Source organism: Cricetulus griseus, chromosome 6, assembly GCF_003668045.3.
Source record: "Cricetulus griseus strain 17A/GY chromosome 6, alternate assembly CriGri-PICRH-1.0, whole genome shotgun sequence".
NCBI classification, from domain to species: Eukaryota; Metazoa; Chordata; class Mammalia; order Rodentia; family Cricetidae; genus Cricetulus; species Cricetulus griseus.
The window spans coordinates 152,986,932-153,002,060 of record NC_048599.1 but is presented as its reverse complement, the minus strand read 5'-3'; the positions used below and the strand labels follow the sequence as shown (position 1 = coordinate 153,002,060).

Sequence of the window (15,129 nt, the reverse complement as noted above, 5' to 3'; positions counted from 1 at the left end):
AGCCCATGTAAACTCTTCCTTCTCTAAGTTTCTTTGGTCTTGGTGTCTTAGCAGGCAATAGAAAAGAAGACAGCCACTTGCCCACAGCTACATGGCACAGGAGGAGACATACATACCAAGGAGATTCTTCCCATGGCTTTTTATTTCTGGGTCTAATTATGACTGCAGAAAAGGCTCAACTCTGGGTTTGTGGATAGATCCACTGAGGATGATGGGTTTGAACCCAAATTCCAGGAAGTGTTCCTAGGGTCTGGCTATAGCAACAGAGCCAGTCCACCATTTGAGATGAGGCTCTTGATGACAAGAGACATAGAGCTTGGACTGGGGAGACTGGAAACTGTCTACAACATCCCCAAAGAGAGACAGTGCTCCTCATTGCAGTGGGGTGATGCTGGCTCCATGGGTCCTGGTGTGGATCATGAGTTGGATTTGATGGTATCATCAATCCACTTAGAAAACTCACAAAGTTTGGTGTAGACACCTGGCCTGTTCCGCTGGGCACAGGGGAAATCACCCCAGGACACAAGGCCCTGCAGCTGGCCGTTGCAGATCACAGGTCCCCCGGAATCACCCTGTTGGGAAAGAAAGGAGGCAGAGATGTGGTGAGGTAGAATGAGAAGGAACAAGACACCCAGCACCATGTGTTGATGCAGACGGGCAGGGGCACAGGAAGGAGGTACAAACAAGGGGGAGAGGACAGACAGCATTCAATGCAGGTAAATCAGACAGAGGCAGAGAGAAAGGATATTGTCAGTATTTCACTTCAAGTTCAGATTGTAGATAGCCCACCCGCCAGGCTCTAGCCAACACCCTAACCTTCTTCTCACAAGATTTCTAGTCTGTCTCTTCTCCTCCCCATCTCCCCATCATCTGTCTGTCTATCTATCTGTCTGTCTGCCTATCTATCTGTCTATCTATCTATCTGCTTCCCTCCCTCCCCTCTCTCCTTTTTCTTCCTCTCTCCTTCCTTCCTGCTTTCCCTCATCTCTCCTCTCCCCTGCCCTCCTTGTCTCTTCTGCTCCCTCTGTTTATTTTTCTTGTTGTTTGTTTTGAGACAGGGTCAGGCTGGGCTGGAGTCCTAGGCTATGTACGAGGTCCGGATGCCGTCTCAATGCTTTTTCTTTAAATCTTTCCATTGAGTTCTGAGAGTCAATTAGTCAATTTCTCTGAACCTGTACACTAAGGTCACAATAGCTGCTGCCTGTGCTATGAGTGGACGCCTGTAAATACGGTGAAACAGAGCCAGCCCTTAGTCAGCCATCACAGTAATTTTATTAGCCGTGCCAATCTTGCGGTTGTTTATTGTTAGTGTTGTTGTTGCATATGTGTGTGTGTGTGTGCATGCACAGGTGGAGGGCAGAAGACAGCCTCTGACATCCTTCCTCACGCACTGTCCATCTTGTTTTTTGAGTCAGTCTTTCATTGGCCTGGAACTTACTGATCCAGCTAGGATGACTGGCCAGCAAGCCTTAGGGATCCACCGGTTACTGCCTCAGCTCAGAAACTGCTTCCCCCAACACAACTGTGTCAAGAAATATCGATTCCTTTCCATTCTTTGAATCAGCCAAATTCCTGCCTTGCTGCCTCTGCACAGGACTTTTCTGTGCCCAGGGTGTCTGGCTCCAGGGTGTCTTATAGGACAGGGTGTCTTATACAGCCTACCTAAGGAAGCCCTCCTCATGACCACCATGAAGATTGGTCCTTGCATTGTCTGTGGTGAGGGATTATTTCTATTATTTATTGTACAACATTGTCTTTCCTAGTTATTCCATATAACTTTCTGAAATAGCACTACTTATAAGTTTCTTGACCAAGGGAGCTCTTTTTAAGTTGTTACTATACATTTTATAAAGACTCATTTTTATTATGTAAAATCAGTGATTCTCAACCTTCCTAATGCTGGACCTTTCAATACAGTTCCTAATGATGTGGTGACCCCCGACTATAAAATTATTTTTATAGTTGCTACTTTGTAACTTTAATTTTGCTACTGTTATGAATGTAAATATCTGATAGGTAGGATGGTCTTAGGTGTCCCCCACTCCAGAGGGTCACGACCCCCAGGTTGAGAACCACTGTGTTAAATTGCATGTACATGTGTGAATTTGTGTGTGGGTATATCATGTGAGTGCAGGTAACCTAGAAGAAGGTATCAGAGCTCCTGGAGCTGGAGTTACAGGTGTGAGCAGTGGAAACAGAATGAGGAACCTCTGGAAGAGCAGCCAGTGCTCTTAATGGCCAAACCGTCTCTCTAGCCCTGACTAGAGGATTCTGTCTTATTTCTGCTTCTTCAGCACTTCCAACAATGAAGGCTAAACTAGACACACTTTAAAATATTTAAAACAAGTCTTCTCTTTTCTTTCCTCGTGACATTTTATTATCATTTATTAGAAAACTATCATCTAATGAATTCTGTTACAATGAGACATTTGCCCACCACATGCTTTAAGACAACCATTATGTAAAGAGGAACCCCTGAGGTGTAGCACCTTTTGCAGGGCACAACCTATTTGACCACAAGGAACAGCTTTGACCCCTCCTTCCAGACCTGAATTGTGATATGGTGGTTGAAGTATGTCTAGAAAACTGAAATGGGTCTCCAGGGTAAAAGGCATTGTGTGTTGGGTGTCTGTGTGTAAATGGTGTATTTATAATTGTTATATATTAATTAAATTCTGAAAAATGTAACTTGAGAACATAGAGAGACAACATATTAATTAATCGAATACAATATACTATTAATGTTAATTCCACCTCCTTAGTTTTTTATTTATTGTTTTGTGAGTCAGGAGATAGAACTCAAGCCTTGTAGCATTCTACCACTGAGACGTTCCCCCAGCCCCTCACTGGGTGGTTCTAGGCAGGGGCTCTACCACTGAGCCATACCCCTAGCTTCATTTTCACTTTTAATTTTGAGATAGGGCTTAACTACATTACTCAGGCAAACCTTGAACTTACTCTGTAACCTAGGCTGGCTCTTGGATTTTATTCTTCCCAATTCAGCCTTCCACATATCTGAGATGACAAGTCATGCCCCATTTCCTTTTGTTTTTAAACTTTTTCCTATATAAACCCAGAAATCTAATGTGGAGGCTCCAGCTGTGTGTCCATCAGAGAACAGTGAATATGAACTCTGTGAAAATAAGGGTCTTGGTACTTAATAGAGTCCAGGGAATCTCTAAGGCACTTGATAGGCCAGTGAGGTGGCTCAGTGGTAAAGGTGCTAGCTGCCAAGCCTGACAGCCCGAGTTCAGTCCCTGGAACCCACAGACTCCCATGTGTTACCCTCTGACATTCATGCACACATTAGGACACATGCACTCCCACAAATATTAAAAAAACATAAACAGCACTCGGTGATTTTTCTGGATCAATGGAGGCGCATCCAGTCTTACCTGGCAGGAGTCCCTACCCTCTTCATCACCAGCACAGAACATGCTCTTGTCTATCTGTCCAGGGTAGGAGTTTTTACACTTCTCCTCACTCAGCACAGTGATATTCAGGCACTGGAGGACTTTGGGGAAGTTGTCTGTCAAACAAGAGCATCAAGAGGGGTAGAGAGTGAGAGACAGCATAGCTGGGCATGGTGGGGCATGCCTGCTACCAAGCCCTAATGAGGCTGTGACAGGAAGATGCAGAGTTCCAGGATAGTCTGGGCTATGTGGTGAGAGTTGGCTGGAAGAGCAGGAATTAGGATAAGCCAGTGTACTCACTGTGGCTGCTGCTTGTGGTCCCCCAGCCAGACACCAGGCACCTGGTCCCCTGGGCAGGACAGTCAGAAGCAATCTTGATGGGTTTCACTGAGTGGGAGTCACGGATTTTTCTGTTCATTTTGATGAGCATGAGGTCATTGGAGTGGCCAGGGTGGGAGTAACCAGGGTGAGGGATAGATTTGATCCCCTGGAACATCTGCTGCCCAGACTCATAGACAGGTGACATGGAATGGTGGCCCAGACGGATTCTGTACACTCTGAGGAACATGACAAAGATCATTGGCAGCCCAGAACTCTGACCACCTGTCTGAGGCAGCCTCAATCCCTGCTCTAACCCATCCTTAACCCCAACGCCATCAATCTTCATCCCATCTCCATCCTCACTCCCTCTTATCCTCATCCATAATTCAATCCTGTCCTCAACCCAACTCTTAACCCCAACTCTAGCCATTCTGAACACATACCATCATCAACCCTAACTCCACCCCATCTCCTTCAGTCTCTACCCTGTGTGCACCCCAGCACAACTCTTATCTGCATTCATCTTCCACGTTAACTGCAACCTGAGTGTGTACCCTCCAGCAACCATGAGCTTGAGCGTTCTCAATCCCAAGTCTATGTCTTGGGGTTGTCTATGCCTTGCCTATAATCAAATTATGCCCTGCACCCAATGTAACCATCTTAGCAGGTCTTGGAAACACAGATCTTAGGAGATAAAGGCAGGAGGATCAGGTGTTCAAGGTCATTCTCGGCTACATAGCTAGTATGAGGCCACCCTGGTCTACATGAGACCATTTCTCAAAAAGAGCAAAGTAATGATAAAACAATAAATCAACCCCAAAGTGTTTAACCATCCCTCCCTCCATAAACAAACCCAGCTACACCTTCTGTCTTCTATCCATTCCTGGCCGCAACTCTGTCAACTGTCTTTCTCTCCACCCACCACACTTCCCCCTGACCTCCATTCTATATCCAACCCCAAATCTATCTCACCCTAAACCATCAATGTATGGGTGCCCGACCCCAACAGTACTCTTTTCCCAGCCCCAAACCATGCACATGTATCTCTCAAACCACACTCAACTATCTCCATCTCCAAATCCAGCCAGGTTCAGTCACTTTCCTGACTCTAACCCCAACCCATTCTCCAATCCAAGCCCTATACCCAGCCCCTTTCTAATCTCATCTTTGTCTTCATAGGCTCTAATCCCACCTCCATTCCAAACCACTCCTCACGTCTGTCCTCTACATAATCTTTACAACCTGTGTCTCCCTCCTTACCTTTCTCCTTACCTCTATTGTAATCTCTTTCTTTATCTATCTCTACTCCTTTTAGCTTCAAATCCCTACCTCCCATGCCCAGATCAGCCCTCTTACTAGTGTTAACCTCATCTTCGTGCTGTTGTCTCCATCTGTTCTTCAATCTTTCCATCCATAAATCCATCCATCCATCCATCCATCCATCCATCCATAAATCCATCCATCCACAAATCCATCCACAAACCCATCCATCTACCCATCCATCCATCCATCCATCCATCCATCCATCCATCCATCCATTTATCCATCCATCCATGAATCAATCCATTCTTCCTTCCTATCTTTCTTCCTTCTACCCATCTTCCTTCTTCATCTTTCCATCCATGAACTTATCCACTCTTCCTTCCCTCCCCAGATTTCCCTTATGGCCCTCTCCCCAGCTTTCTCCCTCCCCTCTTCTCCAGCTGTACTCACGGTTTTCTGCAGTGCGCTGCTGTGAGCAGCCACTGCGGATTGATCAGCACTGCCCCACAGTACAGTTTGTTGGGTCCCAGCAGCAGTGCCCCCTGCCATGGCTGTGCATCCTTTTCACAATCTGACCCATTTATAATGCGAGAACTGCTGTCCGAACGGGTATCCTCCCCTGACTCGGACTCCCTGCTGAGGTCTCTGTTAGTCCCAGAGGGCCGGTTGCCAGAGGGGTCGCCACAAGAGGAAACATCCTCAGCAAGAACAGGTTCTGGAAATAGAGTGGGTGGAGAATGGGCTTGGGGGCGGGACTTGAACTCGGGGCAGGGGCTTGGATGCAGGGGTATTCTCAGCGTCAGGAATTGGAACCAACCAAATTGTCTGACCTGACGCCCAAGGCTCTTGGATAAGAAATTGGAACCAGGAACGTGGAGGTGAGGCCGGGGGTTATAGGACTGGGCAAGGGCTGAAGGACCGAGTCCTAGAATGTAGACAACAGAGCTGTAGGGGTGAGGCTAGGGTTGGGTCAGGGCTATAGAAGTAGGACCAAGTGGTAAAGGTGGGCCAGGTCAGTCAGGTGTGGCCCTATCTGTAGGGGCGGGGTCAGAGCAGTGTGGGAAGGGCCAAGGCTGTAGGATAGGCCCTTGTGAACAAGAACAAGCAGGTCGCAGCTCCGTCAGGGAGCCCGGGTTGTGGACAGATCGCTAGCGCTAGTGGACTCCTAGGACTTTGCGAGCCTCGGGACTCCTGCCTGACACTGCTTTAGAACTCGGTTGGTGTTACCGGGCCTGGGGGCGGGGGATTGGTCCCTGGGACACAAGAGCCTTTAAGCAGGCGGGGAAGACTTGAGGTTTGGGACCTCGTTTTCAGAAGTTTAGTCGAGCCAAGCCTGGTGTCACAAGCCTGTCACCCACCTATTCAGGAGGCTGAGGCACCAGAATGGCAAGTTTAAGACCTGGGAGGCTGGCGACATGGAATTAGTCTAGGGAGAGGCGAGGCCAAGATCACTTGGGGTGATCAATCTCACAAAGAGCCCTGACTTTGGAAGGGGAGGTGGAGCTGAACTCTGGAGCCACCTAGAGCAAGTTGGAACCTAGTAAAAAGGGGGCGGGAACTACGGACTTGGCTGAAAATAGTGGTTGGAGTCAGAGGTCTTGGGTGGAGCTTGGGGAGGGGACCGAAAGGGGGACTCTGGAAGGTACAGCGAGGCTCACTCTCTGAATTCCCACATAGACCTTTATGCCTTCTGCCACCACGCCCATCCCTCACAGGCTAGTCACTGCTAATGAGCTAGAGAAGGGGGTCTCAGTGCGCTATGCACCCACAGGCACATTCCAAGGAACACGTGTGTTGTGTCCAAGTGCACCTGCTCCCAAGTGTCAGGCGCCTTCCCTCAGGAGCTCATAGCCCCGACCAACATCTGAGTGACAGGTAGGCATGTGTGGATGGGAGTACCACACACACTTCTGTACATGGGCATGCTGGCACACCACACTTCCAGGACCACACTTACAGGACATCTGTGTTCTGATCCCCAGCTTGGCACAGCTGAGAGAATCATAGCTACTACCACCTACAGCCACTTCTCAGTCAGTTCCCCGAGGCAGGGTCAGGAGCCCGAGAAACAGCTGCATGAGCACACTCACAGCCCCCCAAACGCGCAGCCCCCCACATGTAAAGCTCCACCTGTCACAGGATCACAAATACTGTCACAAACACAACCTCACACGTGAAAGGGGCTATCTGCAAACACAAGGGTCATATATGGTACAGTGATGAGCAGAGCTGCACTGCATTCCAGACAAAGGAGACACACTGAGCCAAACGCATAGTAGCATCCACACCGACCTGGAATGTGCACCCACACAGATGCAGCACCAAACGCGATCTGAAGCGCAAGGACACCCAGCCACACACAAAGTCTTAAAGGGTCAGTACCATCTGCCACGCATAGACATTTGGTAGGGGAGGAGGCCACACAAGCCACACACACTTGCTTACGCCTGTAATCCCAGAAGTTGAGAAGCTGAAGTAGGAGGACTGAGTAGAATTCAAAGCCAGAGTGAGTTCCAGGAGAGCCTGGGCTATAGAGCAGGCTCTAGGCTAGCCCAGGCTACAAAGTTAGATTATGTCTCAAAAACCAAAAAGAAGGAGTCTGGAAAGATGACTCAGTAGTTAAGAGAACGGACTACTCTTGCAGGGGACCTGGGTACGATTCCCAGGATTCACATGACAGCTCACAGCCACCTGCAACTCTAGTCCCAGGGGGTCTGAAGCCTATTCTGGTCTCCTTGGGCATCAGGCATGCTTAATGCAAAATCCATACAAATAAAGTAAAATGAACAAGAAACAAAACAAGCCAGTAATAGTAAAAACACTTGATAGCACACAACTGCAATCCTAGACCTCAGGAGGCAGGTATAAGAGGACTGGCCACAAGTTCAAGGCCAGCCTGGTCTAGATAATGCAGTCTAGACCAGCCTTAGCTACACAGTGAGACTCTGCCTCAAAAAAACAAAAACAAAAACAAAAAATAAAAAATAAATGCTCCCTCTCATTCTCCCCAGTACAGCCACGGGGCCCACATTCAATTGTGTAACCACACAGATACAAACACACATTCACCTGGTCCCAGGAACACACCCACGGGTCCACAGAGGCAGTTTCTCCCCCACACACTTAGGGACTCTGGTTACCTGAGACCCCCAGAACCAGGGTTGCAACCAGGGTGGCCACCGTCCACTTCCAGGGATGTGGATGTCCTGCCATTGCCATGACTGCTGCGCCTGGTAGAAGATAGAGGCCTCAGTGGTTCTGGGAGTCTCGGCCCACTTTCCCCACCTTCTCTGCCCAGTGTCCCTAGAAGAGATGCATCACAGAGGAAGCACAGCCTCACCCTTAGCACTCAGGGACCAACAGTGGAGGGAAGGGCTGCAAGCATCTCACAGTCTGTGAGTGTGGAGAGTGAGGAGAGGCAGGGCGAACACAAGATAAGACAGAGCTGCCCGGGGACCCTCTCTTCCCTTACCTGCTGAGACCCCTCCCCAGGCCTCACCTGCCACTGTCCCCTGTCCCCTGGGCAGTGGGTGGTGGGGGTCTGGCTCTCACTATAGCTGCAGACTTCTCAAGCTGGCCTGGGCTTTGCAGCCACCACCTCTTCCTCTGTGCTGGCACCTGGTGATATAACCACCCACTGGTCCCCGGGGCACATTCCCTGGCAGTGAGGTTCCTGTCAGTCTGGGCCCCAGCACTCACTCTTCCTGTCTCCCCTCCCTCCACCCCCAGAACACCCCCCACCCAGTGCCTAGTGCCACTCCCTCCCTCCCTGGCCCCGAGGATGGGGAGGGGTCCTCAGCCAGGCAGGCCCTCCTCTCACTTGGCTTCTCACCAGCTCAGAGGTGCTCTTCCAGAGCGAGGCTTCCTAATTTTCCTTTTCCCTGTGTCAAATCCACTCGTTCACTACATCTCATCTCCTTCCATCTTCTTCTGTTTTTAAAATCCTCTACCTGTGACCTATGTCAGTCCTCACAGGACCTTTCAGAGTCTGTCAGCGTGTCTTTCCCCACCTCTCTGCACCCATGTCTCTCTGTCTACCTCCTGGGCATCCCGGTGTCTCTCTGTCGCTGATTCTCCTGGTCACTATCTTCTGTCACTATCCTTCCTTTTCTCTCGAAGTCTTGCTCTCTTTCTCTGTCTCTCTGCTTTATCCTTTCCCTGTCTTCTCTCTCCCTGTCTGTCTTTCTTTTCTACCTCTCTTTGTCTGCCTCTTATCTCTATCTCTCTGCTTATTGGGCCCCTGTCCCTTTCTGTCACTGTATTACCCTCCCTGTTGTTTGGGCAGGGGAGACAAGGCAATTTGCAATTGAAACCCAGGACCCACTTCTGCTCCCCATAGTGGGTCCCAGGCCAAGGGTCAGCAAGAGGCAGGGAAGCAGGCTGCCCCCGCCAGGTGCCCTGGTTCAGCTGGCACAGCCAGACGTGGATGACATAGCTGGGCAGGGCAACTTGTTAATGGAAAAAGAGGCCAAGAGCCAGGACCAGAGGTGGGTGGCTTCTAGTGCTTTGGGAAATGGGACACTGGATGGCGAGCAGAGCACCACCCCTCTCTGTCTGACCCTGACCCTCGGCAGCCTCACCCTTGACCTCTTCTCTGTCCTAACTTCTCTTTCTGTTGACGCCCCCACTTAAATTCTCCAGGTCTTTATCCCCACAGGGAGGTGGGAGCCCAGCATCCAGAGCCTAATGCCAGACACAAATCTGCTCCCCATGAATGACAGCCATGAAGATGTGCAGGTTCCAGTAGAGGCCTTAGAGCCTGGGGTGGGCTTTCATGCACAGGAAGAAAAGCCAAACAGTAAAACTCACAAGGAGGTTTAATGTGATTCTTGGAATTTGTATTTCATACATTAAAGCTATAAAATCAGCACCATCTCTCCCTTGGTATTTGCTGTGACTTACATGGTCTTTTAGGTTCAGTTTGTAGTTGTTAACTGTTTTATTTTTAAAATTTGTATTATATTATAGTTGACTTCTTACTTTATCATTTAAGTATTTTATTTGATGTTGTGTGTGCACTTGAGAATGTGCATACTGGAGTGGAGGTCAGAAGACAGCCTGCAGGAGTTGGTTCTCTCTTTCTACCATATGGGTCTGTCTCAGAAACCAATCCTGACATCATTAGGCTCGGCAGTAAGTGCTTTTTACCTACTGAGAGGTCTCCACAGCCCATTTTTGTTTCTTGAGATAAGAGCTCATGGCAATTTTCCAGCCTCAGTCTTCCAAGGGCTGGGGTTACAGGTGTGAGCCACCACATTTAGTTATAAACTACCATTCTTTTAGACAAGGTTTCATGTAGCCCATGTTAGTCTTGAACCCATGTCATAGCTGATGACCTTGGACCCCAGACTGCTCTGCCTCTATCTCCTGAGTGCTGGAGTTGTATGATCCCCCACAACTTGTTTGATGCAGTGTTTCGGATCAAATCCAGGGCTTCATGGATAGCAGGCCAGCCCTACCAACTGAGCTACATAATACCTCAGTTGTTTTAATTCTAGCAGTATCTTCTTTCTTTTTAAGGTTTGGTTTTAATATGTATGCGTGTTTTGCAAGCTTGTCTGCATATGCAGCATGCAGGTACCCATGGAAGGCAGAGGAAGCCCTATTCCCTGGACCTGGCATTACAGGCAGCGTAAGCTAACGTGTGGGTGCTGGGGACTGAACCTGGCTTCTCTGGAAAACAGCCAGAACTCTCACCTGCTGAACCACCTCTCTAGCCCCTAGACAGATTGTTTTAAAAACCAGTTTTAAGTTTATTTGTTGAGAATTCCATTCACGTGTACAATGCCTTTTGGTCATATTCGTCCTCATTGCCCCCTCCAGCTCCTCCCAGATCCCCACCCCTCCCAATGCTTGCTTGTTTTTTAAATTTTTTATTTACTCTTTTCTCATAGAACATATCCTGGCTGCAGCCTTCCTCCCTCCCTCCCTCCACTCCTCCCAGTTCACCCCACCTGCTCTTTCCCCCAGATCCACCCACCGCCTCATCTCCCCCAGAAAAGAGCAGGACTCCCAGGGACATCAACCGAACACAACTCAACAAGATATAGTGAGAGCAGGCACAAAACCTCACACCAAGGCTGGGCAAGGTAACCCAGGAGGAAAAGGGTTCTCAAAGCTGTGAAAAGAATCAGAGTAACCAAGCCAACAAATATAACATATATGCAGAGGACCTCATAGACACAAGCAGGCTTTTGATTGCCCCTTTAGTCTCTTCCAGCCCCCAGAGCCTTACTTAGTTGATGCCACAGGCCTTGCTCTCCAGGTTTCCTTGACTCCTCTGGCTCCCACAATTCCTCCTCCCCATCTTACAAGTGGTTCTTCAAGCTCAGAGAGGGACCTTATGGAGACTTCCAACTTGGGCTCTGTCTCTCTCTGCCTAATGTTTGACTGTGGGTCTTAGCCTCCACTCCCATTCCCCACCCTTCACCAGTCCATCAGCAAAATCTATTCTATTTCCCCCTGCTTGAGCCCTCCTTGTTACTTAGCCTCTCTGGGTCTGTGGACTGCAGCTTGGTTATCACTTACTTAACAGCCAATATCCACTTATAAGTGAGTACATACCGTGTTTCTCTTTCTGGGTCTGGGTTACCTCTCTTAGGATACGTTTTCTAGTTTCATCCATTTGCCTGCAAATTTCATGATGTCATTAAAAAAAAAACTGTGGAGTAATACTCCATTGTATAAATGTACCACATTTTCTTTATTCATTCTTAGATTGTACGGCATCTAGGTGCTTTCCAGTTTCTGACTATTATGAATAAAACCTCTATGAACATAGCTGAGCAAGCATACTTGTGGTAGGGCAGAGAGTCCTTTGGGTATATGCCCAAGAACAGTATATCTGAATCTTGAGGTATATCAAGTTCCAACTTTCTGAGGAATCACCATATTGATTTCTGTAGTGTCTATACAAGTTTGCACCACCACTAGCAGTGAAGGAATGTTCCCCTTGCTCTGCATCCTCTCCAGCATGTTACTTGTGTTATCAATCTTAGCCACTCTTGACAGGTGTAAGATAGAATCTCAAAGCAGTTTTGATTTGCATTTCCCTCATGGCTAAGGATATGTTGAACATTTCCTTAAGTGTTTCTCAGCCATTTGAAATTCTTCTATTGAGAATTCTCTGTTTAGATCTGCACCCCTTTTCTTTTCTTTTCTTTTCTTTTCTTTTCTTTTCTTCTCTTTTCCTTCCTTCCTTCCTTCCTTCCTTCCTTCCTTCCTTCCTTCCTTCCTTCCTTTCTTTCTTTCTTTCTTTTTGAGACAGGGTTTCTCTGTATTGTTTTGGAACCTGTCCTGGAACTCCCTCTGTAGACCAGGTTGGCCTCGAACTCACAGAGATATGCCTCTGCCTTCTGAGTGCTGGGATTAAAGGCGTGCACCACCAAAGCCCGGCTGTTTTTTTTTAAGTAATTTATTTAACTTTATTTTATGTGCATTGGTGCAAAGGTGTCAGATTCCTTAGAACTGGAGTTACAGACAGTTGTTAGCTGCCATGTGCTGGGAATTGAACCTGGGTCCTCTGGAAGAGCACCCAGTGCTCTTTACTGCTAAGCCATCTCTCCAGCCTCATACCCTGTTTCTTAATTGGATCATTTGGTTTGTTGATATCTGGTTTCTTGCATTCTTCATATATTTTGGAAATTAGCCCTAAATCTGATATGGAGTTGGTGACAATCTTTGGGAAAAGATTCTGTAGGCGACCATTTTTCCTATTGATGGTGTTCTTTGCCTTACAGAAACTTTTCAGTTTCATGAGGTCCCATTATTGACTGTTGATTTTAGTGCCTGTGCTATCAGAATTCTGCTCAGGAAGCCATCTTCTGTGCCAATGCATCCAAGGCTAGTCCCCTCTTCCTCTTCTGTCAGTTTCAGTGTACCTGGTTTTATGTTGATGTCTTTGATCCACTTGGACTTGAGTTTTTGTGCAGGCTGATGTGGACTTGCATTCTGCTACATGTAGACATCCAGTTAGACCAGCACCATTTGCTGAAGATTATTTCTTTTTTCCATTGTGTATTTTTGCTTCTTTATCAAAAGTCAGGTGTGTGAATTTATGTCTGAGTCTTCAATTCGATTCCATTGATCAATGTGTCTGTTTTTATGCCAATACCATGTGGATTTTTATAACTGTAGCTCTGTAGTACAGCTTGAAATCAGGGATGGTGATACCTCTGGAAGATCTATTATTGTTCAGCATTTTTTAGCTATCCTTTTTCCCCACATACAGTTGTGTTTTGTCTTTTCTAGAACTAAAGAATTGTGTTATAATTTTTATGGGGATTGCCTTGAATCTGTAGAAAGCTTTTGGTAGGACGGCCATTTTTACTATGTTAAGCTTGCTAATCCATGAGTTTGGGAGATCTTTATAATTTCTGATATCTTCTTCAGTTTCTTGCTTCAAATCCTTTCCAATTTGTATCCATTTTATCTCCTTTTGTTGTCTTATTGTTCTAGCTAGAATTTCAGGTAAAATATTGAACAGATATGGAGAGAGTGGACAGCCTTGTCTTGTTCTTGATTTTAGTGGAGTTGCTTTGAGTTTCTGTCCATTTAATTTGATGTTAATTTTCATGTTCTCTCTCTCTGCCTTTTGGTTAGTTTGGATAAGGGTTTGTCTATCTTGTTGATTTTCTCAATGAACCAACTCTTTGTTTCATTTATTCTTTGTATTGCTCTCTTTGTTTTTATTTTATTAATTTCATCCTTGAGTTTGATCATTTCTTACAGTCTACTCCTCTTGGGTGTGATTGCTTCTTTTTGTCCTAGAGCTTTCAGATGTGATGCTGAGTTGCTAGAATGAGATCTCTCCATTTGAAAAAAATGTAGGCAGTGCTGTCTACAAATTCATGAGTGCAGTTACCATGTCATGCCTAGAAGACACTATTTCTTGACACTCCTCCCCACTTTCTGACTTTCTATACATGTATAAAGCCCTGAATTCAAACCCACAGAATCTAAGTAAAGTCAGACATGATATCATGTGTCGTATTCCAGCACTCCTGGTAGAATGAGAGACAGACCAGAGAGTCCACAAACACTCATTGGTCATCTAGCGTGGCAACAGAGAGGTGGAGACCTAGTCTCAAACAAGGTGGAAGACTAGGACTGATGCCTGAGATTGTCCTCCGACTGCCACAAGAGACCTGGCATGTACACTCCTGCATTCATACACATGAGCATGCTCACTCAGCCCCCCCCACACACACAGAGAGAGAGAGAGAGAGAGAGAGAGAGAGAGAGAGAGAGAGAGAGAGAGAGAGAGAGAGAATGTTTTAAGATATTAAGATATTATTGTATAACAGGGGATGGGATACATCTCAGAGATGATGCTCTTGTCTAAGATGTGTGAGGCCTCGAGTTCCATCTGTAGTGGCACCAAAGACAGGCAAGAGAAAAGCAAGAAAATCACAGATTAAAAAAGTTACACATTCTAATCTAAAGTTAAAGCCTGCCTGTAATAGGAAAATTCTCTTTAACTTACTCATATGAGTAAGAATCCCATGTGTGGAGATTCCACTTAAAAAACCCACACCCAATTTCCAGGCCGATTCTGACCCTTGTCACATGAAGTTGAAGGTGATGGAGGGGAGTAAGGCTCCAGTATGGGAGACAGTGGCTTTTCTTGTGCCTCAGTTTCTCTGTTTACAAGATAACAGCAATGATGGCTTCTATAACACAGGTTTGGCACAGGATCTAAGGAGTTAACAGCATGAAAGGCAGAATTGTGGCATGTGACAAATGTGTGCTTAAAGATGGTTATACTGTGTTTTGTGGTCATCATTCCCCTTTTATTGATTGATACTTTTGAGGGGGATCAGGGGAAAGCAGGGGACCCAGGGCCTCACACATGGCAGGCAGATTTTGGCAGGGGCTTTACCCCTGAGCCACAACCTCTGCCATATACTGGGTGATGGATGAGCCACACCCCAGGCTCTCACTGGGGGATTCCAGGCAGGGGCTGTAGCAGTGAATTGCATCCCCACCACTCTTTTTACTTTATTTGGGCACAGGGTTGCCCTAAATTGTTTACACTCGACTTAAATTTTCTGTTGTCCTGGCTTAATGGCCTGAGTAGGAAGAATGTGTGGTTCCAGTGAGAATGGCCCCCATAGGCTCATGTATTTGAATG

General features: G+C 47.0%; 1 protein-coding gene across 1 annotated transcript; it reads right to left on the bottom strand.

The window, feature by feature from the left end:
• Positions 1-416: 416 nt before the first annotated feature.
• Positions 417-8,210, bottom strand: LOC100756768 (kallikrein-5). Its single transcript, XM_027420508.2, has 5 exons — positions 8,138-8,210; positions 5,448-5,712; positions 3,714-3,970; positions 3,396-3,529; positions 417-572 (listed from the first exon to the last, which is right to left on the bottom strand). Exons 1-5 carry the CDS (start codon positions 8,208-8,210, stop codon positions 417-419), a joined length of 885 nt encoding a protein of 294 aa, XP_027276309.2.
• Between the last annotated feature and the right edge of the window lie 6,919 nt (positions 8,211-15,129).

Bases quoted from the DNA above. Each gene is read 5' to 3' on its own strand.
- LOC100756768 (XM_027420508.2), bottom strand. From the start codon at position 8,210: ATGGCAGGACATCCACATCCCTGGAAGTGGACGGTGGCCACCCTGGTT. The intron at 3,530-3,713 runs GTGAGTACACTG...CTTGTTTGACAG, and splicing joins GACCACAAGCAGCAGCCACA to ACAACTTCCCCAAAGTCCTC. The intron at 573-3,395 runs GTAAGACTGGAT...CTTTCCCAACAG, and splicing joins AGGGTAGGGACTCCTGCCAG to GGTGATTCCGGGGGACCTGT.